General features: G+C 33.3%; 4 protein-coding genes across 4 annotated transcripts; 2 read left to right on the plus strand and 2 right to left on the minus strand.

The window, feature by feature from the left end:
* Positions 1-9,814: 9,814 nt before the first annotated feature.
* LOC119605355 lies at positions 9,815-11,606 on the minus strand. Its single transcript, XM_037958399.1, has 2 exons — positions 11,240-11,606; positions 9,815-11,172 (listed from the first exon to the last, which is right to left on the minus strand). The coding sequence occupies exons 1-2, from the start codon at positions 11,502-11,504 to the stop codon at positions 10,046-10,048; spliced, it is 1,392 nt and encodes a 463-aa protein (XP_037814327.1). The 5' UTR covers positions 11,505-11,606; the 3' UTR covers positions 9,815-10,045.
* Positions 11,607-14,359: 2,753 nt separating this feature from the next.
* LOC119605357 lies at positions 14,360-15,894 on the plus strand. Its single transcript, XM_037958402.1, has 2 exons — positions 14,360-14,617; positions 14,683-15,894. Exons 1-2 carry the CDS (start codon positions 14,365-14,367, stop codon positions 15,816-15,818), a joined length of 1,389 nt encoding a protein of 462 aa, XP_037814330.1. The 5' UTR covers positions 14,360-14,364; the 3' UTR covers positions 15,819-15,894.
* Positions 15,895-17,398: 1,504 nt separating this feature from the next.
* LOC119605348 lies at positions 17,399-18,901 on the plus strand. Its single transcript, XM_037958390.1, has 2 exons — positions 17,399-17,636; positions 17,700-18,901. Exons 1-2 carry the CDS (start codon positions 17,399-17,401, stop codon positions 18,833-18,835), a joined length of 1,374 nt encoding a protein of 457 aa, XP_037814318.1. The 3' UTR covers positions 18,836-18,901.
* Positions 18,902-20,557: 1,656 nt separating this feature from the next.
* LOC119605356 lies at positions 20,558-22,126 on the minus strand. The gene is made up of 2 exons (XM_037958400.1): positions 21,847-22,126; positions 20,558-21,784 (listed from the first exon to the last, which is right to left on the minus strand). Exons 1-2 carry the CDS (start codon positions 22,106-22,108, stop codon positions 20,655-20,657), a joined length of 1,392 nt encoding a protein of 463 aa, XP_037814328.1. The 5' UTR covers positions 22,109-22,126; the 3' UTR covers positions 20,558-20,654.
* Positions 22,127-23,326: the final 1,200 nt, after the last annotated feature.

Below are 23,326 nucleotides of genomic sequence, written 5' to 3' on the forward strand. Positions count from 1 at the left end.
ATTTTGTATATTTATTTCACCCAAACAATAATATTGAAAAAGAAGAAAAAGGACCATTTAAACATTTTGTTAAGCTATTTTTTCTGTGTTGACAGGATATTTGTTATGCTAACGGTAAATTAAATTTTATTTCCGTTATGGTTTCGGCTGTATTGTTGTTTTTGTTTTGCTGTTTATATAAGCATCCTATCATTTGTGATTTTAATTTGATTTGTTTGTTTTATTATTTTGCGCAGTATTTTATATTCAAATTTTTTTATGTTTTATACTTTATTTTAATTTATTGTTAAAAAATAAACCAGAAAATCTTTTTAGTTAACAAAATAAAACAACAAAATTTTTAATTTGTTTTAAAAATTTATTAAAATTTACGAGCAAATATGCTTAAATAGGCAGAAAAAGGTAAATAGGGTTTTTTACTTGGAATCATGTCTGTCAACATTTTTGTTTTGTTTTTTTTCTCTTTTATTTGTGTAGTTAAATTTTATTTATGTCTAAATATTTCCTCTAGGGTTTAATAAATAAATTGCACATGTCATTTTTTATATCATGTATTTAATAAAGGTTGAATGGTTTGTTTTATTTTGTTGCAAATACAATAAAAAAGGGGTCGAGATCTGTCATTGTAATAAAATTTTAATAGACATTATTAAATTTTCAAATGGTTTACAGAAAAGGGATTTTTGTGGTGTTAAATACGGGAAATCTAGGGCTCTAAGATTTACATTTTTTGCTATTTTGGAATTTAAACAAGGATGAAATGGAATTTTATTATGTTGCTTAGTTAGTTCAGTCTTAGTTCAGTTCTAGTTCAGTTTCTAGTTCAGTTCTAGTTCAGTTCTATAGTTCAGTTCTATAGTTCAGTTCTATAATTCAGTTCTAGTTCAGTTCTAGTTCAGTTCTAGTTCAGTTCTAGTTCAGTTCTAGTTCAGTTCTAGTTCAGTTCTAGTTCAGTTCTAGTTCAGTTCTAGTTCAGTTCTAGTTCAGTTCTAGTTCAGTCAGTTCAGTTCTAGTTCAGTTCTAGTTCAGTTCTAGTTCAGTTCTAGTTCAGTTCTAGTTCAGTTCTAGTTCATTCTAGTTCAGTTCTATTCAGTTCTAGTTCAGTTTCTAGTTCAGTTCTAGTTCAGTTCTAGTTCAGTTCTAGTTCAGTTCTAGTTCAGTTCTAGTCAGTTCTAGTTCAGTTCTAGTTCAGTTCTAGTTCAGTTCTAGTTCAGTTCTAGTTCAGTTCTAGTTCAGTTCTAGTTCAGTTCTAGTTCAGTTCTAGTTCAGTTCTAGTTCAGTTCTAGTTCAGTTCTAGTTCAGTTCTAGTTCAGTTCTAGTTCAGTTCTAGTTCAGTTCTAGTTCAGTTCTAGTTCAGTTCTAGTTCAGTTCTAGTTCAGTTCTAGTTCAGTTCTAGTTCAGTTCTAGTTCAGTTCTAGTTCAGTTCTAGTTCAGTTCTAGTTCAGTTCTAGTTCAGTTCTAGTTCAGTTCTAGTTCAGTTCTAGTTCAGTTCTAGTTCAGTTCTAGTTCAGTCTAGTTCTAGTTCAGTTCTAGTTCAGTTCTAGTTCAGTTCTAGTTCAGTTCTAGTTCAGTTCTAGTTCAGTTCTAGTTCAGTTCTAGTTCAGTTCTAGTTCAGTTCTAGTTCAGTTCTAGTTCAGTTCTAGTTCAGTTCTAGTTCAGTTCTAGTTCAGTTCTAGTTCAGTTCTAGTCTAGTCAGTTCTAGTTCAGTTCTAGTTCAGTTCTAGTTCAGTTCTAGTTCAGTTCTAGTTCAGTTCTAGTTCAGTTCTAGTTCAGTTCTAGTTCAGTTCTAGTTCAGTTCTAGTTCAGTTCTAGTTCAGTTCTAGTTCAGTTCTAGTTCAGTTCTAGTTCAGTTCTAGTTCAGTTCTAGTTCAGTTCTAGTTCTAGTTCAGTTCTAGTTCAATTCTAGTTCAGTTCTAGTTCAGTTCTAGTTCAGTTCTAGTTCAGTTCTAGTTCAGTTCTAGTTCAGTTCTAGTTCAGTTCTAGTTCAGTTCTAGTTCAGTTCTAGTTCAGTTCTAGTTCAGTTCTGAACTAGAATTTTACACCTGCTGACAAGCCGTATGGCTTAGTGGGTTTTCAATTTATATAAAAACTAATTGTTATATTTAAGAAATACCTGTAAAAATCAAAACGAATGAAATAAAACATCATATTATTTAAAAAAAAAAAAAAAAAAAAAAAAAAGTTCTACTCAGTTCAGTTCTAGTTCAGTTCTAGTTCAGTTCTAGTTCAGTTCTAGTCTAGTTTTAGTTCAGTTCTAGTTCAGTTCTAGTTCAGTTCTAGTTCAGTTCTAGTTCAGTTCTAGTTCAGTTCTAGTTCAGTTCTAGTTCAGTTTCTAGCTTCAGTTTCTAGTTCAGTTCTAGTTTCAGTTCTAGTCAGTCTAGTTCAGTTTCTAGTTCAGTTCTAGTTCAGTTCTAGTTCAGTTCTAGTCAGTTCTAGTCAGTTCTAGTTCAGTCTAGTTCTAGTTCAGTTCTAGTTCAGTTCTAGTTCAGTTCTAGTCTAGTTCTAGTTCAGTTCTAGTTCAGTTTCTCGTTCAGTTCTATTCAGTTCTAGTTCAGTTTAGTTCAGTTCTAGTTCAGTTCTAGTTCAGTTCTAGTTCAGTTCTAGTTCAGTTCTAGTTCAGTTCTAGTTCAGTTCTAGTTCAGTTCTAGTTCAGTTCTAGTTCAGTTCTAGTTTCAGTTCTAGTTCAGTTCTAGTCAGTTCAGTTCATTCTAGTTCAGTTCTAGTTCAGTTCTAGTTCAGTTCTAGTTCAGTTCTAGTTCAGTTCTAGTTCAGTTCTAGTTCCAGTTCTAGTTCAGTTCTAGTTCAGTTCTATTTCAGTTCTAGTTCAGTTCTAGTTCAGTTCTAGTTCAGTTTCTAGTTCAGTTCTAGTTCAGTTCTAGTTCAGTTCTAGTTCAGTTCTAGTTCAGTTCTAGTTCAGTTCTAGTTCAGTTCTAGTCAGTTCTAGTTCAGTTCTAGTTTCAGTTCTAGTTCAGTTAGTTCAGTTCTAGTTCAGTTCTAGTTCAGTCTAGTTCAGTTCTAGTTCAGTTCTAGTTCAGTCTAGTTCAGTTCTAGTTCAGTTCTAGTTCAGTTCTAGTTCAGTTCTAGTTCAGTCTAGTTCAGTTCTAGTTCAGTTCTAGTTCAGTTCTAGTCAGTTCTAGTTCAGTTCTAGTTCAGTTCTAGTTCAGTTCTAGTTCAGTTCTAGTTCAGTTCTAGTTCAGTTCTAGTTCAGTTCTAGTTCAGTTCTAGTTCAGTTCTAGTTCAGTTCGAGTTCAGTTCTAGTTCAGTTCCAGTTTAGTTATAAATTTCTGTTTCAAATACAAAATATTTAATATTTTCCTAGAAAAATAATGAAGGCGTATGATTATTATTCGATTATTTCCAATAAAACAAAAATCATACGCTTCGTAGCATTTCATTTTCTGTTTTTAACATTAAAAATGTGTTTCTAAAAACTTATTACTTATTCATTACAGAATTTCTATTTATTAATAAAACTCAAATTGAAATCAATCATTTTCGTTGCTAAAATTCAATTCAAACACTTAATTGACTGTGGCCCAGAAAATAATCCATCATATTTTTTTTCGCAATATAAGAATTATTATGTTCTATAACATATTTTAACACACAAAAGTAAGAAATAATTTATATAATTTTTAAGTAAATATGAAATTGATGGATGTATAATAAATTATTGTTTCAATTTCTTGTTAAGGAAAGAGGGTGAAAAATTGTTTTAAAAAACAGTTTAAATAAGTAAATGTGTTTGTGTAAGAGTGTATAAATGTTCGTTTTTAATTTAATTTTTAATATAACAACCCTTTTCACCAAACATTATATCCATTGCCACTAAAGAACAATTTATTACATTAAACTGTACAAAAAAAAGTACTTAATGGACCTTTAAAAATGTCATTAATCATTTTATCTTAGAGGATTTTTCTTATACATATAAAAAACAGTATGAGCTAGTGTGTGTGTTTGTTTCAGTTGTAATACTCAACCTTAAAATGGCTGTTAAAGTGTAAAAAGTAAACGAAAAAAATAATGTTATCCACAATTAGTTTAATTTTTTGTTTTCCATGTTACCTTTTTCTTTCCTCTTTTTATTTTTTTTTTTGCTTCATGTTATTGATGTTTTTTGTTTAAAATTTTTTTGTTTTTTTTCACGCTACGTAAAATCTGTTGCTTCATTAAAGATGAAAATCTAAACAAATCATCAATTACAACAAATTATACCAAAATCTGCCCTGTGAACAAGTGCCAATTCATTTTTGTTTTTACCTTTTTGAGTTGTACGCAAAAAAATAAACGAAATGAACATGAAAAAACCCCTAATTGCTTTCAAGCTGTTAGTTGTAGTTGTTGTTTTTTGGTTAAATTTCAAAGTCCTTTTTTGTTGCTATAAACAGGTGTCAGGAGACATGAGTTATGGTTACAATTTGTAACATTGAAAGGTAAACAAATGGTCAAGGAAATTGTTTTTTAAGGAAAACAAAAACTAACTAAAATTTTAAGAACATTACTTTTACAGTATATTGATCAATTATCTGTGTTATTTTCTCACTAAGCCGAACATTTACAACGTTTCGATTTAAATAACAATCATACGCAATGATGTCCTTAATTTAAAACTAACAGTTCAGTTCTAGTTCAGTGCAGTTCTAGTTCAGTTCTAGTTCAGTTTTAGTTCAGTTCTAGTTCAGTTCTAGTTCAGTTCTAGTTCAGTTCTAGTTCAGTTCTAGTTCAGTTCTAGTCAGTTCTAGTTCAGTTCTAGTTCAGTTCTAGTTCAGTTCTAGTTCAGTTCTAGTTCAGTTCTAGTTCAGTTCTAGTTCAGTTCTAGTTCAGTTCTAGTCAGTTCTAGTTCAGTTCTAGTTCAGTTCTAGTTCAGTTCTAGTTCAGTTCTAGTTCAGTTCTAGTCAGTTCTAGTTCTAGTTCAGTTCTAGTTCAGTTCTAGTTCAGTTCTAGTTCAGTTCTAGTTCAGTTCTAGTTCAGTTCTAGTTCAGTTCTAGTTCAGTTCTAGTTCAGTTCTAGTTCAGTTCTAGTTCAGTTCTAGTTCAGTTCTAGTTCAGTTCTAGTTCAGTTCTAGTTCAGTCTAGTTCAGTTCTAGCTCTAGTTCAGTTCTAGTTCAGTTCTAGTTCCGTTCTAGTTCAGTTCTAGTTCAGTTCTAGTTCAGTTCTAGTTCAGTTCTAGTTCAGATCTAGTTCAGTTCTAGTTCAGTTTCTAGTTCAGTTCTAGTTCAGATCTAGTTCAGTTCTAGTTCAGTTCTAGTTCAGTTCTAGTTCAGTTCTAGTTCAGTTCTAGTTCAGTTCTAGTTCAGTTCTAGTTCAGTTCTAGTTCAGTTCTAGTTCAGTTCCAGTTCAGTTCTAGTTCAGTTCTAGTTTCAGTTCTAGTTCAGTTTCTAGTTCAGTTCTAGTTCAGTTCTATTTCAGTTCTAGTTCAGTTCTATTTCAGTTCTAGTTCAGTTCTAGTTCAGTTCTAGTTCAGTTCTAGTTCAGTTCTAGTTCAGTTCTAGTTCAGTTCTAGTTCAGTTCTAGTTCAGTTCTAGTTCAGTTCTAGTTCAGTTCTAGTCAGTTCCTAGTTCAGTTAGTCAGTTCTAGTTCAGTTCTAGTTCAGTCTAGTTCAGTTCTAGTTCAGTTCTAGTTCAGTTCTAGTTCAGTTCTAGTTCATTTCTAGTTCAGTTCGAGTTCAGTTCTAGTTCAGTTCTAGTTCATTTCTAGTTCAGTTTCTAGTCCAGTTCTAGTCCAGTTCTAGTTCAGTTCTAGTTCAGTTCAAGTTCAGTTCTAGTTCAGTTCTAGTTCAGTTCTACTTCAGTTCTAGTTCAGTTCTAGTTCAGGTTCTAGTTCAGTTCTACTTCAGTTCTTGTTCAGTTCTAGTTATATCGGGACTATAGTCAAGAGTCTGGTCTATAGTCGAGTCCAAAATCTGGATTGTAGTACATTCTTAGTCGTTTTTGTCTGTTTGAATCTTTTATATTTATTTTACACTTGATTTAATTTTATTTTGTTAATTTTCTCTTGTCTTCATTTTAAGTTTTAAGTCTTCAGTCGAGTGTTAAATTTGGTCCTTTTCGATAAATAATCATTGATATTTAAAATTTAATTCGGTTTTTGAGAAAAAAGGTGAACATTTTTAAAACGCAGAAAGAAATATGTTTTCAAAAGGAAAAATAAAACTTAAATTACAAAATGAACGCAAATAAGAATTGAAAATTTAGAAAACTAATTAAAGGTCTAATTTTATAAATTCATAGAATATTTTTAGAATTTTACACGTTCTCTTTGGTTCATTAACAAAATTTTTTCGTTTGTTCTTATTTGACCAAATGAATAGGTCCTAAATTTAATCAAATAATAAAAATTAAATCTATTACTTTATTTGTGTTTAATTTCTGTCTTGTCTCTGATATTTCGCAATACCATTTTCCATTTTATTCTCGTGCTAAATTTGTTGCTACAACATTTTTTTGGCAGATTACATTCAGTCTTTTGTATTATTTAAATTGAGGCTTAACAATGTGTATATGTCTATATTCACGATTTAAGAAGGTTTTTTCAACACCCATATAAAGGTATAATCCTTATGGAGAAAAACGTTAAAAGATTAAGATTTTTTTGTGTAAAAAGCTGTTAATAGAACTCAGGTAAATACTAAATGTATTTGCCTTTTTTCTTCCTTCTTACAAAAAAGAAGGAAATAATTGAATCCTTTTGTTGATATCATGACTAAAAGATGTTTTTTCAACAGCTTTAACAAAAAGACATTTATACAAGAAGAGAAAGAAAAAGAAACACAAATAAATCTGTTAAAATCCTTAATATGCAAAAGGTAACAAGAAATGAGAGAAAGAACTCAGTACTAGCAGGATATAGAAACACATATCTTTACTTGTATTTAGAGGCACAAAATAAGTTGAAATCTTATAAAGTATTAAGATTCTGGCAAAAAGGAAAATACCAACCATTTGTAATTTACAATAAACGTTAACTTGCTTATGGAAACCTCACACAGAAAAAAGGGAAATAGAAACCCATTTCTAAAATGAAAGGTTATTGTCCTTGAAGCATAAATATGCCAGTAACTCCTTGGTTAATTCTTAAAATCCTTAGCTGACTTTAAGTTAAAAAAACAAGACAACAAAGATAAACAAAAAGAAAAGATAGACTAAAAAAGAAAAAACGTAAAAGAAGCAACATTTGATTGTGTTGCTTATTTAACAAACAATTGAATATTGACTCACTTATTCCCTTAACTAACGAGCAGACTCACTGAGTCACTTAATCACTTACTGGCTGTATCTTTTTTTCCCCTAAAATCCATAGCCTTTCCCCTCCCCCTTCTCTTTCATAATTTATCTAAGTAGCAAAAGTCTTTATATGTATGACCAATAAAATATTGCCTGTAAAAGCTTCATCGTATCTATTTGTTAAAGTATCTGAAGTAAATACAGAAAAAAAGTTATAGTCTCAAATCAACAGCATGAAAAGGATCCCTTTTCACTTAACAAGATGCATACATAATGAAGCAAATCGACATTTATGGAACACATACAATCCAACAGATATGTATATGGATAGATAAAAAAATACAAGACATACACTCTTCAAGATTGGAAATAGAGACAAAAAGAAACGAAAATCCTACACACAGAATACATTAAATAATCCTTGTTGTTTTTATACCTTTCAAGTAAATTATAGGGGAGTTATAGTGGTTTTACATAAATTTTGTAACACTTAGGGTGATATGAACTAGAACAGAACTAAACAGAACTAGAACAGAACTAGAACAGAACTAGAACAGAACTAGAACAGAACTAGAACAGAACTGGAACAGAAGTAGAACAGAACTAGAACAGAACTGGAACAGAAGTGGAACAGAACTAGAACAGAACTAGAACAGAACTAGAACAGAACTAGAACAGAACTAGAACAGAACTAGAACAGAACTAGAACAGAACTAGAACAGAACTAGAACAGAACTAGAACAGAACTAGAACAGAACTAGAACAGAACTAGAACAGAACTAGAACAGAACTAGAACAGAACTACAGAACTAGAACAGAACTAGAACAGAACTAGAACAGAACTAGAACAGAACTAGAACAGAACTAGAACAGAACTAGAACAGAACTAGAACAGAACTAGAACATAACTAGAACATAACTAGAACAGAACTAGAACAGAACTAGAACAGAACTAGAACAGAACTAGAACAGAACTAGAACAGAACTAGAACTAGAACAGAACTAGAACAGAACTAGAACTAGAACAGAACTAGAACAGAACTAGAACAGAACTAGAACAGAACTAGAACAGAACAGAACTAGAACAGAACTAGAACAGAACTAGAACTAGAACAGAACTAGAACAGAACTAGAACAGAACTAGAACAGAACTAGAACAGAACTAGAACGAACTAGAACGAACTAGAACAGAACTAGAACAGAACTAGAACAAACTAGAACAGAACTAGAACAGAACTAGAACAGAACTAGAACAGAACTAGAACAGAACTAGAACAGAACTAGAACAGAACTAGAACAGAACTAGAACAGAACTAGAACAGAACTAGAACAGAACTAGAACAGAACTAGAACAGAACTAGAACAGAACTAGAACAGAACTAGAACGAACTAGAACAGAACTACAACAGAACTAGAACAGAACTAGAACAGAACTAGAACAGAACTAGAACAGAACTAGAACAGAACTAGAACAGAACTAGAACAGAACTAGAACAGAACTAGAACAGAACTAGAACAGAACTAGAACAGAACTAGAACAGAACTAGAACAGAACTAGAACAGAACTAGAACAAGAACGAACAGAACTAGAACAGAACTAGAACAGAACTAGAACAGAACTAGAACAGAACTAGAACAGAACTAGAACAGAACTAGAACAGAACTAGAACAGAACTAGAACAGAACTAGAACAGAACTAGAACAGAACTAGAACAGAACTAGAACAGAACTAGAACAGAACTAGAACAGAACTAGAACAGAACTAGAACAGAACTAGAACAGAACTAGAACAGAACTAGAACAGAACAGAACTAGAACAGAATAGAACAGAACTAGAACAGAACTAGAACAGAACTAGAACAGAACTAGAACAGAACTGTTGTAGGGTATCAAAAGTGCGTTCTTTTCCTATCTTCTTTCGTTTGACTTCATTTTATCAACATTTATTCAATACAATAATACCTCTACTAACTGTAACAGCAAAAATATATACAATTCCCTAGACAGAAAAAATAAAAAACTAAGCGTCTTGCAGTAGCACAAACATAGACCACATAGATTTAACCCAAAGCTCAAGCAGAGAAAGCAACATCCTTTCGAAACATTTTCATGTATCATTGATTTTTCTCATAGCAAAAGGTTAAACAATCAAACGTAAGAATAATTCCAAGGAGTACAACAATAATGCGATAAATGTTACAAATTATTGTGCTAAAATATCTTGGAGGACAATTTTGTTTAAATTTCTTATGAATTTCGGTAGAATGTAGAAAAAAAACTTTTAGCAAACATTTCTAGTTAATTAGAATTTAAAAGGTTCTTTCTACGATTGTTTTGGTTTTTTCAAGAAATTTATGCTGAAGTATTCGGTTGAATGAAAGGAATAATAATAAAAATAAACAAATTTGTTTGGTTATTAGAAATTAATGTAAATTAAGGAGACCAATGAAGCTTATCAAATGAAAAGGACCATTGAGTATGAAGTAGGATAATTGCAAGGATTTTTAATAAGGGTGATGAAGTGTTAGTATTTTGGGGTTAAAATTTAGTGATAATATGAGTGATCATAGATTATGGCTATGTTCCTAATTCAGTTTTAAATTTTTTACTTTAAAAAATTTTAAAAATTTTTAATCTCTTCAACTTATAACACGTTTTACACTTCAGCCTGTTCAGTATAATCTATCATTCATAATACTTTTTTTTGCTTATTATAAGATAAGATATTAAAATAAATATTCCAAATTTCTAAAAGACATTATTTATTGCGTTGTACGTTTTTCGTGTCATTAATGGGAAACCAGTCTTTTCTTTAACTTTTTAAACTAATAAACCTCCCGGGGCTGAAAGATTTGGCAAAGTTTTGACAGTCTTTAGGAAATCGGAAACTTCACAGGCATAAGAATAACCAGCAGTGATATCAGTTTTCTTCCAGCTAATATAGTTAACCTTATCACTGACATCATTACAAATAATATAGTCCTTTTTGATTTGTTCCAAAGTCAAATGGGGATTGTTGACTCCGACGAAAACAATACCCTTTTTGGTGGCTGGCTGTATAACCACACGGAAGTATAGTTTGGGTACAGGGATCAAACCATTATTATTGGCATCATGGGACAAATAAAGAGGAGTCTCACGTCCCTCTTTGTTGGGTAAAGAGGTGACACCATAAACACCGGTATAGCATTGGACATTGATTTTATTTTTGGACACCCAGGCACGAACACCGTCCTCTACACGAGCCCAATTACCGGCATTAAAAACTTGCCACTGGGGAGCCGCATTAATGAACAGGAAAGTGGCACGTTGTTGGGTACCATACACAAAATCAGCCTTGGCGCCCATATGACCACGAGCTAAATAAACATTTTTGGAATTGTCAAAATATTTACTGGCATCACCACCCAATTCAGCATTAATGGTTTCCTGTTGTGTAACCTGAGTATAAAGTTTGTCTACATTTTTACCACCAAAAAAGCCAGCAGTTTGGAAGGTAATACGATCCACACCAGTCTGATAATAATTGCTGCCCGGGTGGAGTGTGTGATAAACATAACGGGTAACTTCTTCCTCTTCATTAAAGCACACTTGCATTTGTTCGGCAAAACGTGAGGAAGAGACCTCAAAACCCACTTTAATCAAAATACCACCATTGCAAGAGCTGCCAGTTTTCTTGGCCACAAAACTGGGCCAAGATTTGCAAACCAATTCCGAAAAACTATAGCTAGAGCCATCGACCTTAAAAGTAGTGCCACTAACACAGGTGGCGGTTATAAGTGTCTTCGCAAAGGATTTAAATTGTCCAGGGCAGAACATTTGCATGGTTTTGCCCGAATCCACTTGCATATAACCAGTATCGGAGTAGGGATAGAAGTTTGCAGAATCGGTCTCCAGGAAAACAGGTTGTGGAGAACTTAAACCAGAGCGTATATTAATGCTACACTCTGTTCAAAATTTAAGAAAAAATCAGTTAATATTTTCATTAATATATAAAGTCCACAAGAAACTTACCAGCAGCACGTCCTTCAGCCAAAATATTGTCCTGCTCAACTGGTGATGAGGGTAAAACCTCAGCATAAATATTACGTTCAAATATTTCATCCTCCACAACCGCAGGAACTTCAGGATCCAACTCTACAGGAACTTCTGGCAAATCATCTGATATTTTTAAATTCTCCAACAAATCCGCAGGCACACCCGTAACACCAGCTGCCGTAAATTGGAACAGACAAGTGGCTGCTGCCAGCAGCAGCAATAAACTAGTAATAAACTTCATGGCTAACAATGGCACTTTAGTCGAGGGATTCACAATGTCTGAGACTTAAATACCCAACAGATAAACATATTCATACTATATACATTGTTATCAATAACGATTTCTTTTAAAGAGGGTCCCATTTAAATATATTTTAACCAAAATTGTTAAGAATAAAAACCAAATTTTTGCATTTTCATACCACATTATAAACACATTTATACAAACAATTATTATCAGAAATTTTTTGAATATTTTTCTCTTCGATTTTTTTTTTCAGACATTATCTTGTCCATCGAGTACTTGAGCGGCTAAATTGGTCAAGTGCGTCAATTTTTTCTTTATTCTTTTTTTTTTAATGAAATGTATAGTTTTTTCTGTTATTTATGGTCTTATCTATAATTTGTTTTGATTTATTTTTATAAAAAAATATATAAGTTTAATATGATTTATGTTTAATCTTAACTATTTAATAATAACTTAAGTATTATTAAGTTATTATTGAAATATTTATTGTAAGTTTTATTGTTGAACATGAAGTCTATTTGGTTTTCAAGGGTTAAGTAAAATATTTTTTTCGATACTCTAGTTCAGTTCTAATCCTGTGCTAGTTCAAATTCAGTTCTAGTTCAATTTCAGTTCTAGTTCAAGTTCAGTTCTAGTTCAATGAATAGTTCAGTTCTAGTTCAGTTCTAGTTCAGATCTAGTTCAGTTCTAGTTCAGTTCTAGTTCAGATCTAGTTCAGTTCTAGTTCAGTTCTAGTTCAGTTTCTAGTTCAGTTCTAGTTCAGTTCTAGTTCTAGTTTCAGTTCTAGTTCTAAGTTCATTCAGTTCTAGTTCAGTTCTAGTTCAGTTCTAGTTCAGTTCTAGTTCAGTTCTAGTTCAGTTCTAGTTCAGTTCTAGTTCAGTTCTAGTTCAGTTCTAGTTCAGTTCTAGTTCAGTTCTAGTTCAGTTCTAGTTCAGTTCTAGTTCAGTTCTAGTTCAGTTCTAGTTCAGTTCTAGTTCAGTTCTAGTTCAGTTCTAGTTCAGTTCTAGTTCAGTTCTAGTTCAGTTCTAGTTCAGTTCTAGTTCAGTTCTAGTTCAGTTCTAGTTCAGTTCTAGTTCAGTATTCTAGTTCAGTTCTAGTTCAGTTCTAGTTTCTAGTTCAGTTCTAGTTCAGTTCTAGTTCAGTTCTAGTTCAGTTCTAGTTCAGTTCTAGTTCAGTTCTAGTTCATTCTAGTTCAGTTCTAGTTCAGTTCTAGTTCAGTCTAGTTCAGTTCTAGTTCAGTTCTAGTTCAGTTCTAGTTCAGTTCTAGTTCAGTTCTAGTTCAGTTCTAGTTCAGTCTAGTTCAGTTCTAGTTAAGTTCTCAGTTAGTTCAGTTCTAGTTCAGTTCTAGTTCAGTTCTAGTTCAGTTCTAGTTCAGTTCTAGTTCAGTTCTAGTTCAGTTCTAGTTCAGTTCTAGTTCAGTTCTAGTTCAGTTCTAGTTCAGTTCTAGTTCAGTTCTAGTTCAGTTCTAATTCAGTTCTAGTTCAGTTCTAGTTCAGTTCTAGTTCAGTTCTAGTTCAGTTCTAGTTCAGTTCTAGTTCAGTTCTAGTTCAGTTCTAGTTCAGTTCTAGTTCAGTTCTAGTTCAGTTCTAGTTCAGTTCTAGTTCAGTTCTAGTTCAGTTCTAGTTCAGTTCTAGTTCAGTTTCTAGTTCAGTTCTAGTTCAGTTCTAGTTCAGTTCTAGTTCAGTTCTAGTTCAGTTCTAGTTCAGTTCTAGTTCTAGTTCAGTTCTAGTTCAGTTCTAGTTCAGTTCTAGTTCAGTTCTAGTTCAGTTCTAGTTCAGTTCTAGTTCAGTTCTAGTTCAGTTCTAGTTCAGTTCTAGTTCAGTTCTAGTTCAGTTCTAGTTCTAGTTCAGTTCTAGTTCAGTTCTAGTTCAGTTCTAGTTCAGTTCTAGTTCAGTTCTAGTTCAGTTCTAGTTCAGTTCTAGTTCAGTTCTAGTTCAGTTCTAGTTCAGTTCTAGTTCAGTTCTAGTTCAGTTCTAGTTCAGTTCTAGTTCAGTTCTAGTTCAGTTCTAGTTCAGTTCTAGTTCAGTTCTAGTTTAGTTCAGTTCTAGTTCAGTTCTAGTTCAGTTCTAGTTCAGTTCTAGTTCAGTTCTAGTTCAGTTCTAGTTCAGTTCTAGTTCAGTTCTAGTTCAGTTCTAGTTCAGTTCTAGTTCAGTTCTAGTTCAGTTCTAGTTCAGTTCTAGTTCAGTTCTAGTTCAGTTCTAGTTCAGTTCTAGTTCAGTTCTAGTTCAGTTCTAGTTCAGTTCTAGTTCAGTTCTAGTTCAGTTCTAGTTCAGTTCTAGTTCAGTTCTAGTTCAGTTCTAGTTCAGTTCTAGTTCAGTTCTAGTTCAGTTCTAGTTCAGTTCTAGTTCAGTTCTAGTTCAGTTCTAGTTCAGTTCTAGTTCAGTTCTAGTTCAGTTCTAGTTCAGTTCTAGTTCAGTTCTAGTTCAGTTCTAGTTCAGTTCTAGTTCAGTTCTAGTTCAGTTCTAGTTCAGTTCTAGTTCAGTTCAGTTCAGTTCTAGTTCAGTTCTAGTTCAGTTCTAGTTCAGTTCTAGTTCAGTTCTAGTTCAGTTCTAGTTCAGTTCTAGTTCAGTTCTAGTTCAGTTCTAGTTCAGTTCTATTCAGTACTAGTTCAGTTCAAGTTCAGTATAAAGATGTTAAGCAAAGATTTACAAGAACTCAATTTTAGTTTGTAACCTACTTGTATTTCAAATTCCTTGTCTTTTTTTTAACTTTAAACAAATTAAAAAATTTACCATTACAATACACTTTAATTAACCAATTAATTGTTAAGAAACACTTTAATCAAACAAAAGGCCGTATAAATGATGCTTCATTATATATTTCACAGTTAGTTGTTCTTTAAGGTTTTATTAAAATGTTTTTAAATTTTCAAATCATCTTTATATTAGTAACTTTATATCAGGCACAGGGAAAAAGTTTAACTCCAAATCAAACTGTATCGTTTATAAATGATTTGTTAAGTAATTTAGATCCCTTTTTGGATTTTGTAAACAAATTTAAAGATACAATGACGATAACAACAGAGGATAATTCAGATTCAAAGTTAGAGGAGGTGTTAAGTGATATTGGCGATATATCAAGATCCGGCATTGCTAAAACGAATAATGGTAAAGCTGATAACATTTTTAATTTTTTTTGGAAAATTAGTTATATATTTATTCCTCATTCAAAGGTTGTTCTCTTTCACTACGCAATGATCTTAAGGATCCCAAAATGCCTTTATTGATTAAGCCTGGAACCACTTTATTCTATCCTTATGATGAGAATGGGGTTATTAATGTCGATGTTAATGGTGAAATTGAACTAGTTTGTACGCGTGGATTTGCCACTCCAAATCAACCGTTGCTAACAATTACAACTGCCTTTTGCGTGGGCGGTCAGACTTTTAAAATCTTAAATAATCCTATTAATTTAGGTACTGTATCGTGTACTGCTTGGAATGATGTGGCGGTTGCCAATTTAAGCAACAGCTGTAATGGTGGCACTAAATTAATAGATGTAGGTTTCCAGTTGGCTCCCATGCGTTTTGCCAGTGTATATCAAGTGTGTTTTAATGAAAATTATGAGGTAACCCGTTATGTCCAGTATACCTTGTACAAGGGTGCTAATAATTTTCAGAATTCAGCGCGGCCCAGCAAATTTTTGAAGGCTGGTTTCTTTGGTGGCGAAGAACTGGATGTCATATATACGAAGCAAACACAAAAAGTTTTAGTTGATCGAATTTTGGGTCGGGATTCGGCAAAATATTTTAATGACAATGATTACTATTTGGTTAAAGGTCATTTAGCGGCTAAAGCCGATTTTGTTTATAGCAGCCATCAACGGGCAACATTTTTATATATAAATACGGCTCCTCAATGGCAGTCCTTTAATCGAGCCAACTGGTTGGCCGTCGAGAATGGTCTACGCAAATGGGTGGAGACCAACAAGCAAGACTTGTTGTGTTGGTCGGGTGTTTATGGGGTCACCAGTTTGAATGATGATATGAAGACCGATACTGAACTTTTTCTTTTCGAGGATAATGAAAATAATTTCCATCTACCGGTACCGAAATTATTTTTCCGTGTAGTTATTGAACCGATTAGTAAACTTGGTGTGGTCTTAGTAGGTGTTAATAATCCCCACGTTCCTATAAATATAATTAAACAGAGCTATGTCTTGTGTAAAGATGTTGCAGATAAAATTTCTTATATAAATTGGAAGAGGCTTGACCTTAAGAATGGATATTCTTATGCTTGTGAGGTCAATGAGTTTCGAAAAGTTGTAACCCATTTACCAATGTTTGATGTTCGGGGTTTGTTAGTCTAAAAAATAGTATTTAAAGTTATGACACCATATGAAGTATGTCTAGTAAATAATAAAATAAAAGTGATACCTTCAGTGAACTTAATAATGGTGACATATTAAGACCGCCGAACAATATTTGGGTTGGAAATCTCAGAATCTAAGTTTGATTAATTCAGTTCTAGTTCAGTTCTAGTTCAGTTCTAGTTCAGTTCTAGTTCAGTTCTAGTTCAGTTCTAGTTCAGTTCTAGTTCAGTTCTAGTTCAGTTCTAGTTCAGTTCTAGTTCAGTTCTAGTTCTAGTTCAGTTCTAGTTCAGTTCTAGTTCAGTTCTAGTTCAGTTCTAGTTCAGTTCTAGTCAGTTCTAGTTCAGTTCTAGTTCAGTTCTAGTTCAGTTCTAGTTCAGTTCTAGTTCATTCTAGTTCAGTTCTAGTTCAGTCTAGTTCAGTTCTAGTTCAGTTCTAGTTCAGTTCTAGTTCAGTTCTAGTTTCAGTTCTAGTTCAGTTTCTAGTTCAGTTCTAGTTCAGTTCTAGTTCAGTTCTAGTTCAGTTCTAGTTCAGTTCTAGTTCAGTTCTAGTTCAGTTCTAGTTCAGTTCTAGTTCAGTTCTAGTTCAGTTCTAGTTCAGTTCTAGTTCAGTTCTAGTTCAGTTCTAGTTCAGTTCTAGTTCATTCTAGTTCAGTTCTAGTTCAGTTCTAGTTCAGTTCTAGTTCAGTTCATCAGTTCTAGTTCAGTTCTAGTTCAGTTCTACTTCAGTTCTAGTTCAGTTCTACGTTCAGTTATACTTCAGTTCTAGTTCAGTTAGTTCAGTTCTAGTTCAGTTCTAGTTCAGTTCTAGTTCAGTTCTAGTTCAGTTCTAGTTCAGTTCTAGTTCAGTTCTAGTTCAGTTCTAGTTCAGTTCTAGTTCAGTTCTAGTTCAGTTCTAGTTCAGTTCTAGTTCAGTTCTAGTTCAGTTCTAGTTCAGTTCTAGTTCAGTTCTAGTTCAGTTCTAGTTCAGTTCTAGTTCAGTTCTAGTTCAGTTCTAGTTCAGTTCTAGTTCAGTTCTAGTTCAGTTCTAGTTCAGTTCTAGTTCAGTTCTACTTCAGTTCTAGTTCAGTTCTACTTCAGTTCTAGTTCAGTTCTAGTTCAGTTCTAGTTCAGTTCTAGTTCAGTTCTAGTTCAACTCTAGTTTAGTTCTAGTTCAGTTCTAGTTCAGTTCTAGTTTAGTTCTAGTTCAGTTCTAGTTCAGTTCTAGTTCAACTCTAGTTTAGTTCTAGTTCAGTTCTAGTTGAGTTCTAGTTTAGTTCTAGTTCAGTTCTAGTTCAGTTCTAGTTCTGTTCTAGTTCAGATCTAGTTCAGTTCTAGTTCAGTTCTAGTTCAGTTCTAGTTCAGTTCTAGTTCAGTTCTAGTTCAGTTCTAGTTCAGTTCTAGTTCAGTTCTAGTTCAATTCTGACTCAATTATAAGTAGTTCAGTTATATTTGAATTTCAACAAATTACAAAATGTACCATTACTATATGCTTTAAATAACCAATTAATTGTTGAGGAACACTTTAATCAAACAAAAAGCCATATAAATAACGCTCCATTACTTATGCCACAGTTAGTTACTCTTTAAGATTTTATAAAAATGCTTTTAAAATTTCATATCATATTGATATTAGTTACATTATTTCAGACCCGGGGAGAAAGATTAACTCAAAATCAAACTGTATCAGTCATAAATGATTTAAGTAATTTAGATCCCTTTTTGGATTTTGTAAAAAATTTGAAAGATACAATAACGATTACAACGGAGGATAATTCTGATTCAAAGATAGAGGAGGATATTGTCAAAATCTCAAGAATAGCAAATGCTAATAATGCTGGTATCGTTTTCACTTTATTAGAAAATTTTATATTTATTGTTTTTTTTTAATTCCCACCTAAAGGTTGTTCTCTTTCTCTACGCAATGATCTCAAGGATCCCAAAATGCCTTTATTGATTAAACCTGGAACAAATTTATTCTATCCTTATGATGAGAATGGTGTTATTAATGTCGATTTTAATGGAGCAATTGAATTAGTTTGTACACGTGGATTTGCCACTCCAGATCAACCTTTGCTAACAATTACATTTGGTTACTGTATAAGCGGCCAGACTTTCAATATTACAAATAGTTCTATGAATTTAGGCACTGTGGCCTGCACTGCCTGGAATGATGTGACGGTTGCCAATTTAAGCAACAGCTGTAATGGTGGCACTACATTATTAGATGTGGGGTTCCAATTAGCTCCCATGCGTTTTGCCAGTGTGTATCAAGTGTGTTTTAATGCAGATTATGAGGTAACCCGCTATGTCCAGCATACCCTGTATAAGGGTGCTAATAATTATCAAAACTCGCCGCGGCCCAGCAAATTTTTAAAGGCAGGTTTCTTTGGTGGCGAAGAATTGGATGTCATATATATGAAACAAACACAAAAGGTTTTACTTGATCGAATTTTGGGCCAAGACTCGGCAAAATATTTTAATGGCAATGATTACTATTTGTCTAAAGGTCATTTGGCGGCTAAAGCCGATTTTGTTTATGCCAGCCAACAGAGGACCACTTTTCTTTACATTAATACGGCTCCTCAATGGCAGTCCTTTAATGGCGGTAACTGGTTGGCTGTCGAGAATGGGTTACGCCAATGGGTGGATACCAAAAAACTAGACTTACTGTGTTGGACTGGTGTTTATGGTGTCACTAGTTTGGCCGGTGAAATGATGAACGACGTTGAACTTTTCCTATATGAAGATAATGATAAACATTTTCATTTACCGATACCGAAACTATTTTTCCGTGTTGTTATTGAACCGATTAGTAAACTTGGTGTGGTCTTAGTAGGTGTTAATAATCCTCACGTTCCTATAAATATTATTAAACAGAGCTATGTCTTGTGTGAAGATGTTTCAGATAAAATTTCTTATATAAATTGGAAGAGGCTTGACCTGAAGAATGGATATTCCTATGCTTGTGAGGTCAATGAGTTTCGAAAAGTTGTAACCCATTTACCAATGTTTGATGTTCGGGGTTTGTTAGTCTAAAAAAATAGTATTTAAAAGTTATGACACCATATGAAGTATGTCTAGTAAATAATAAAATAAAAGTGATACCTTCAGTGAACTTAATAATGGTGACATATTAAGACCGCCGAACAATATTTGGGTTGGAAATCTCAGAATCTAAGTAATGTTAATTCAGTTCTAGTTCTAGTTCAGTTTTGGTTCAGTTCTAGTTCAGTTCTAGTTCAGTTAGTTCTAGTTCAGTTCTAGTTCAGTTCTAGTTCAGTTCTAGTTCAGTTCTAGTTCAGTTCTAGTTCAGTTCTAGTTCAGTTCTAGTTCAGTTCTAGTTCAGTTCTAGTTCAGTTCTAGTTCAGTTCTAGTTCAGTTCTAGTTCAGTTCTAGTTCAGTTCTAGTTCAGTTCTAGTTCAGTTCTAGTTCAGTTCTAGTTCAGTTCTAGTTCAGTTCTAGTTCAGTTCTAGTTCAGTTCTAGTTCAGTTCTAGTTCAGTTCTAGTTCAGTTCTAGTTCAGTTCTAGTTCAGTTCTAGTTCAGTTCTAGTTCAGTTCTAGTTCAGTTCTAGTTCAGTTCTAGTTCAGTTCTAGTTCAGTTCTAGTTCAGTTCTAGTTCAGTTCTAGTTCAGTTCTAGTTCAGTTCTAGTTCAGTTCTAGTTCAGTTCTAGTTCAGTTCTAGTTCAGTTCTAGTTCAGTTCTAGTTCAGTTCTAGTTCAGTTCTAGTTCAGTTCTAGTTCAGTTCTAGTTCAGTTCTAGTTCAGTTCTAGTTCAGTTCTAGTTCAGTTCTAGTTCAGTTCTAGTTCAGTTCTAGTTCAGTTCTAGTTCAGTTCTAGTTCAGTTCTAGTTCTAGTTCAGTTCTAGTTCAGTTCTAGTTCAGTTCTAGTTCAGTTCTAGTTCAGTTCTAGTTCAGTTCTAGTTCAGTTCTAGTTCAGTTCTAGTTCAGTTCTCGTTCAGTTCTAGTTCAGTTCTAGTTCAGTTCTAGTTCATTTCTAGTTCAGTTCTAGTTCAGTTCTCGTTCAGTTCTAGTTCAGTTCTAGTTCAGTTCTAGTTCAGTTCTAGTTCAGTTCTAGTTCAGTTCTAGTTCAGTTCTAGTTTAGTTCTAGTTTAGTTCTAGTTCTAGTTCAGTTCTAGTTCAGTTCTAGTTCAGTTCTAGTTGAGTTCTAGTTGAGTTCTAGTTGAGTTCTAGTTGAGTTCTAGTTGAGTTCTAGTTGAGTTCTAGTTGAGTTCTAGTTGAGTTAGTTCTAGTTCAGTTCTAGTTCAGTTCTAGTTCAGTTCTAGTTAGTTCTAGTTCAGTTCTAGTTTAGTTCTAGTTTAGTTCTAGTTCAGTTCTAGTTCAGTTCTAGTTCAGTTCTAGTTCAGTTCTAGTTCAGTTCTAGTTCAGTTCTAGTTCAGTTCTAGTTCAGTTCTAGTTCAGTTCTAGTTGAGTTCTAGTTGAGTTCTAGTTGAGTTCTAGTTCAGTTCTAGTTGAGTTCTAGTTCAGTTCTAGTTCAGTTCAGTTCTAGTTCAGTTCTAGTTCAGTTCTAGTTTAGTTCTAGTTCAGTTCTAGTTCAGTTCTAGTTCAGTTCTAGTTCAGTTCTAGTTCAGTTCTAGTTCAGTTCTAGTTCAGTTCTAGTTCAGTTCTAGTTCAGTTCTAGTTCAGTTCTGGGTTCAGGGATTGGGCTTATAAAGTCTAACAATCAAATCCCTCTTCTATCACCAAATAACCAATCTGGAAACTAGATCAATTCTGGAACTTTTCTTGATAAAGAGTAAATGTTTTTCTACAACATTTCATTTTCACTTTATTAAAATTAAAACCAAAAATAGTCAAATATAAAATTTTCCGAAATGTAGTTATATAGCAGAAGCCTATTTAAACCAACAGACCACTAACCGAGAAAGAAGGCAATGTAGTGACCTTCTTACGGAATTCTGCCACCTCACAGGCATAAGAATAACCGGCCACAATATCAGTCTTCTTCCAGGGTATATAAGAAACCTTATCACTAATATCGGGGCAAATAATATAGTCTTTCTTAATCTCAGCCAATGTTAAATGAGGATTATTAACACCAATGAAAACAATACCCTTGCGAGTAGAGGGTTCAATCACTACTCTAAAGTACAATTTAGGTACAGGAATAAGACCATTGTGATTGGCATCATAAGACAAATACAAATGGGTTTGTACACCATTCTTATTGGGTAGAGTTGTCACACCATAAACACCAGTCCAGCATTCAACAGTCTTCTTGTGTTTAGTAACCCAGGCGCGAACACCATCCTCAACACGAGCCCAGTTGCCGGCATTAAACACCTGCCATTGAGGAGCTGTATTAAGGAACAAGAAAGTGGCACGTTGTTCGGAGGCATACATGAAATCAGCCTTGGCAGCCATATGACCACGAGCTAAGAAAATATTCTTTTTATTATCGAAATACTTTTCAGCATTGTAGCCCAATTCACGATCTATAGTTTCCTTTTGCTTAGACTGGGTATAGAGATTGTCCACATTTTTACCAGCAAAGAAACCTGCTGTGGCAAAGTTAAGGCGTTCCACACCAGTTTCATAGTAATTGCTGCCAGGGAATAATTTGTGGTAGACATAGCGGGTTACTTCCTCGTGCTCATTAAAGCAAACCTGGTATTGTCTCATGAAACGGGAAGATGACAATTCAAAACCAACATTGACAAGAGTAGTGCCGCCATTGCAACTGCTGCCCGACTTCTTGGCTACAAAAGCAGGCCAACTGGTACAAACAAGACTAGGCAAGGAGTGCTGAACACCATTGACTTTAAAAGTGGTGCCACTAACACAGGTGGCGGTATGGGTCTTGCCTGATAAAGGAGCAGCAAAACCACTGGTACAATGGATTTCAATATTCTTGCCAGCAGCCACATCAATTCTTCCAGTATCGGAAAAAGGATAGAATTCAGTAGTACCGGGTTTAATATACAAGGGTTGTTTAGCCTTAAGACCACCGCGAATGGGTATGGAACAACCTAAGGAGATATCAGCAAAAAGTAAGTGAATTGTTAATTTACATTAAACGTCTCAAACTCACCACCACTGCGTGGTTCAATTTCAACTTCTGATACAACTGGAACTTCGACAGGTAGTTCAACTTCTTCGGTTTCTTCTAAATCATTTTCGGGCTTAATAATATCCTCGGAATATTGTTCAATATCTTCTGGCATATAAACTCTAGGTTCCATAAACTGTGAAGGCATTTTCTCCAGCAACTCATCCTCCTGGATAAAGCGGCCCTGGACGGCAGCCAAGAGTAAGGCAGAGGCCAAAAATATTTGTAAAATTTTAACCTTCATGTTGAGGTCTGCGAGAAAAACTACATCGAACAAACTATCGCCAAAGTCTTAAATAGTTTTCAGTACGTGCTAAAACACACCTTCTTTCCAATATCATCTTGTTGTTTTTTTTTTCCAATAGAAGTGATAAACCTAAGTGCCTAACTGAAACTTCTAAACTTAGAAATCACGTTATTTTTTTCAAACCCAAAACAATCTGCTTAATCTTTGCCTTAGATCTTCACATGTTAAATTCTACACATGTTTCAAATACTGTGTCTGCAAATATGAATGATATTTCCCTTTCTTAAAATAATTTATTGATAAGATATATATTTATTGTTATATAGTTTAAAGTGCTTCATTTGGTGCTAAAGTTCAAAGATATTGGCCAAAAGATAGTAATATAAAACTAAAACAAAGTTATCAGTTTACCGTTATGGAACAGAGTTTCTTAACTCAAAACCATAATAATTTGTTCTAATTGGCTTGGAAGCTTTATCGGATTCGATTTAATAATGTTTGCACGTCAGCTCTTTCGGTCCTAGAATGAAAAACCATGCAACATTTCGCATAACTCTATTTTTTGTAAGAGAACTCCAAAAGAAAAACAAAGCTTTACTAAAGCTTTTTCCAATGCTTTTTATAGGGAATTCATTAGTTTTCATTTGATACCAATGTTAAAATATTCGTTTGAAATTGTAAGTCCTTTTATAAGGACATAAGATCTGATTATAAAAATCGGAGTATGCAGAATTGCTATAAAATGAATCTAGTTTCGCATGCATATCAACTTTTCTATGTGTGAAAGCTTTTTTCAAAATTGTTACAGGGTTTTATAGATTGTTATTTATTATACATGGTCTGTGATTATAAAGCACATATTTGATAAAAAAAAACTTCTATAAAGCTTTTTGGCCAATTATAATATAAGGCTTTTCGAAGAGGTTTCAATAAAATAAAGCTTTTTTCATAAAAAGTCTTTTAAGCTTTTTTCATAAAATAATGTTGTTTAAGCTTTTGAGATAAAAAATGTATAATTAAGTTTTTCGAATATTTGAAGCTTTTGTGATTTTTATAAAATAAAGCTTTTCTAGTTTTTTTATTGATAAAATAAAGATTCTTATAAAGCAAAGCTTTTGGAAGATTTTTTTTTTATAATTAAAAGTTTTTAAGAATTTTGTGATAAAGCTAAGCTTTTTAACTTTTGTGATAATATCAAGATTTCTTGAGCTTTTG

This window comes from Lucilia sericata, unplaced genomic scaffold, assembly GCF_015586225.1.
Source record: "Lucilia sericata isolate MDLA Ls3-8-SP2 unplaced genomic scaffold, ASM1558622v1 Contig000478F_arrow, whole genome shotgun sequence".
NCBI classification, from domain to species: Eukaryota; Metazoa; Arthropoda; class Insecta; order Diptera; family Calliphoridae; genus Lucilia; species Lucilia sericata.

Bases quoted from the DNA above. Each gene is read 5' to 3' on its own strand.
- LOC119605355 (XM_037958399.1), bottom strand. From the start codon at position 11,504: ATGAAGTTTATTACTAGTTTATTGCTGCTGCTGGCAGCAGCCACTTGT. The intron at 11,173-11,239 runs GTAAGTTTCTTG...AATTTTGAACAG, and splicing joins GGCTGAAGGACGTGCTGCTG to AGTGTAGCATTAATATACGC.
- LOC119605357 (XM_037958402.1), top strand. From the start codon at position 14,365: ATGTTTTTAAATTTTCAAATCATCTTTATATTAGTAACTTTATATCAG. The intron at 14,618-14,682 runs GTAAAGCTGATA...CCTCATTCAAAG, and splicing joins CATTGCTAAAACGAATAATG to GTTGTTCTCTTTCACTACGC.
- LOC119605348 (XM_037958390.1), top strand. From the start codon at position 17,399: ATGCTTTTAAAATTTCATATCATATTGATATTAGTTACATTATTTCAG. The intron at 17,637-17,699 runs GTATCGTTTTCA...TCCCACCTAAAG, and splicing joins AGCAAATGCTAATAATGCTG to GTTGTTCTCTTTCTCTACGC.
- LOC119605356 (XM_037958400.1), bottom strand. From the start codon at position 22,108: ATGAAGGTTAAAATTTTACAAATATTTTTGGCCTCTGCCTTACTCTTG. The intron at 21,785-21,846 runs GTGAGTTTGAGA...ATATCTCCTTAG, and splicing joins AATTGAACCACGCAGTGGTG to GTTGTTCCATACCCATTCGC.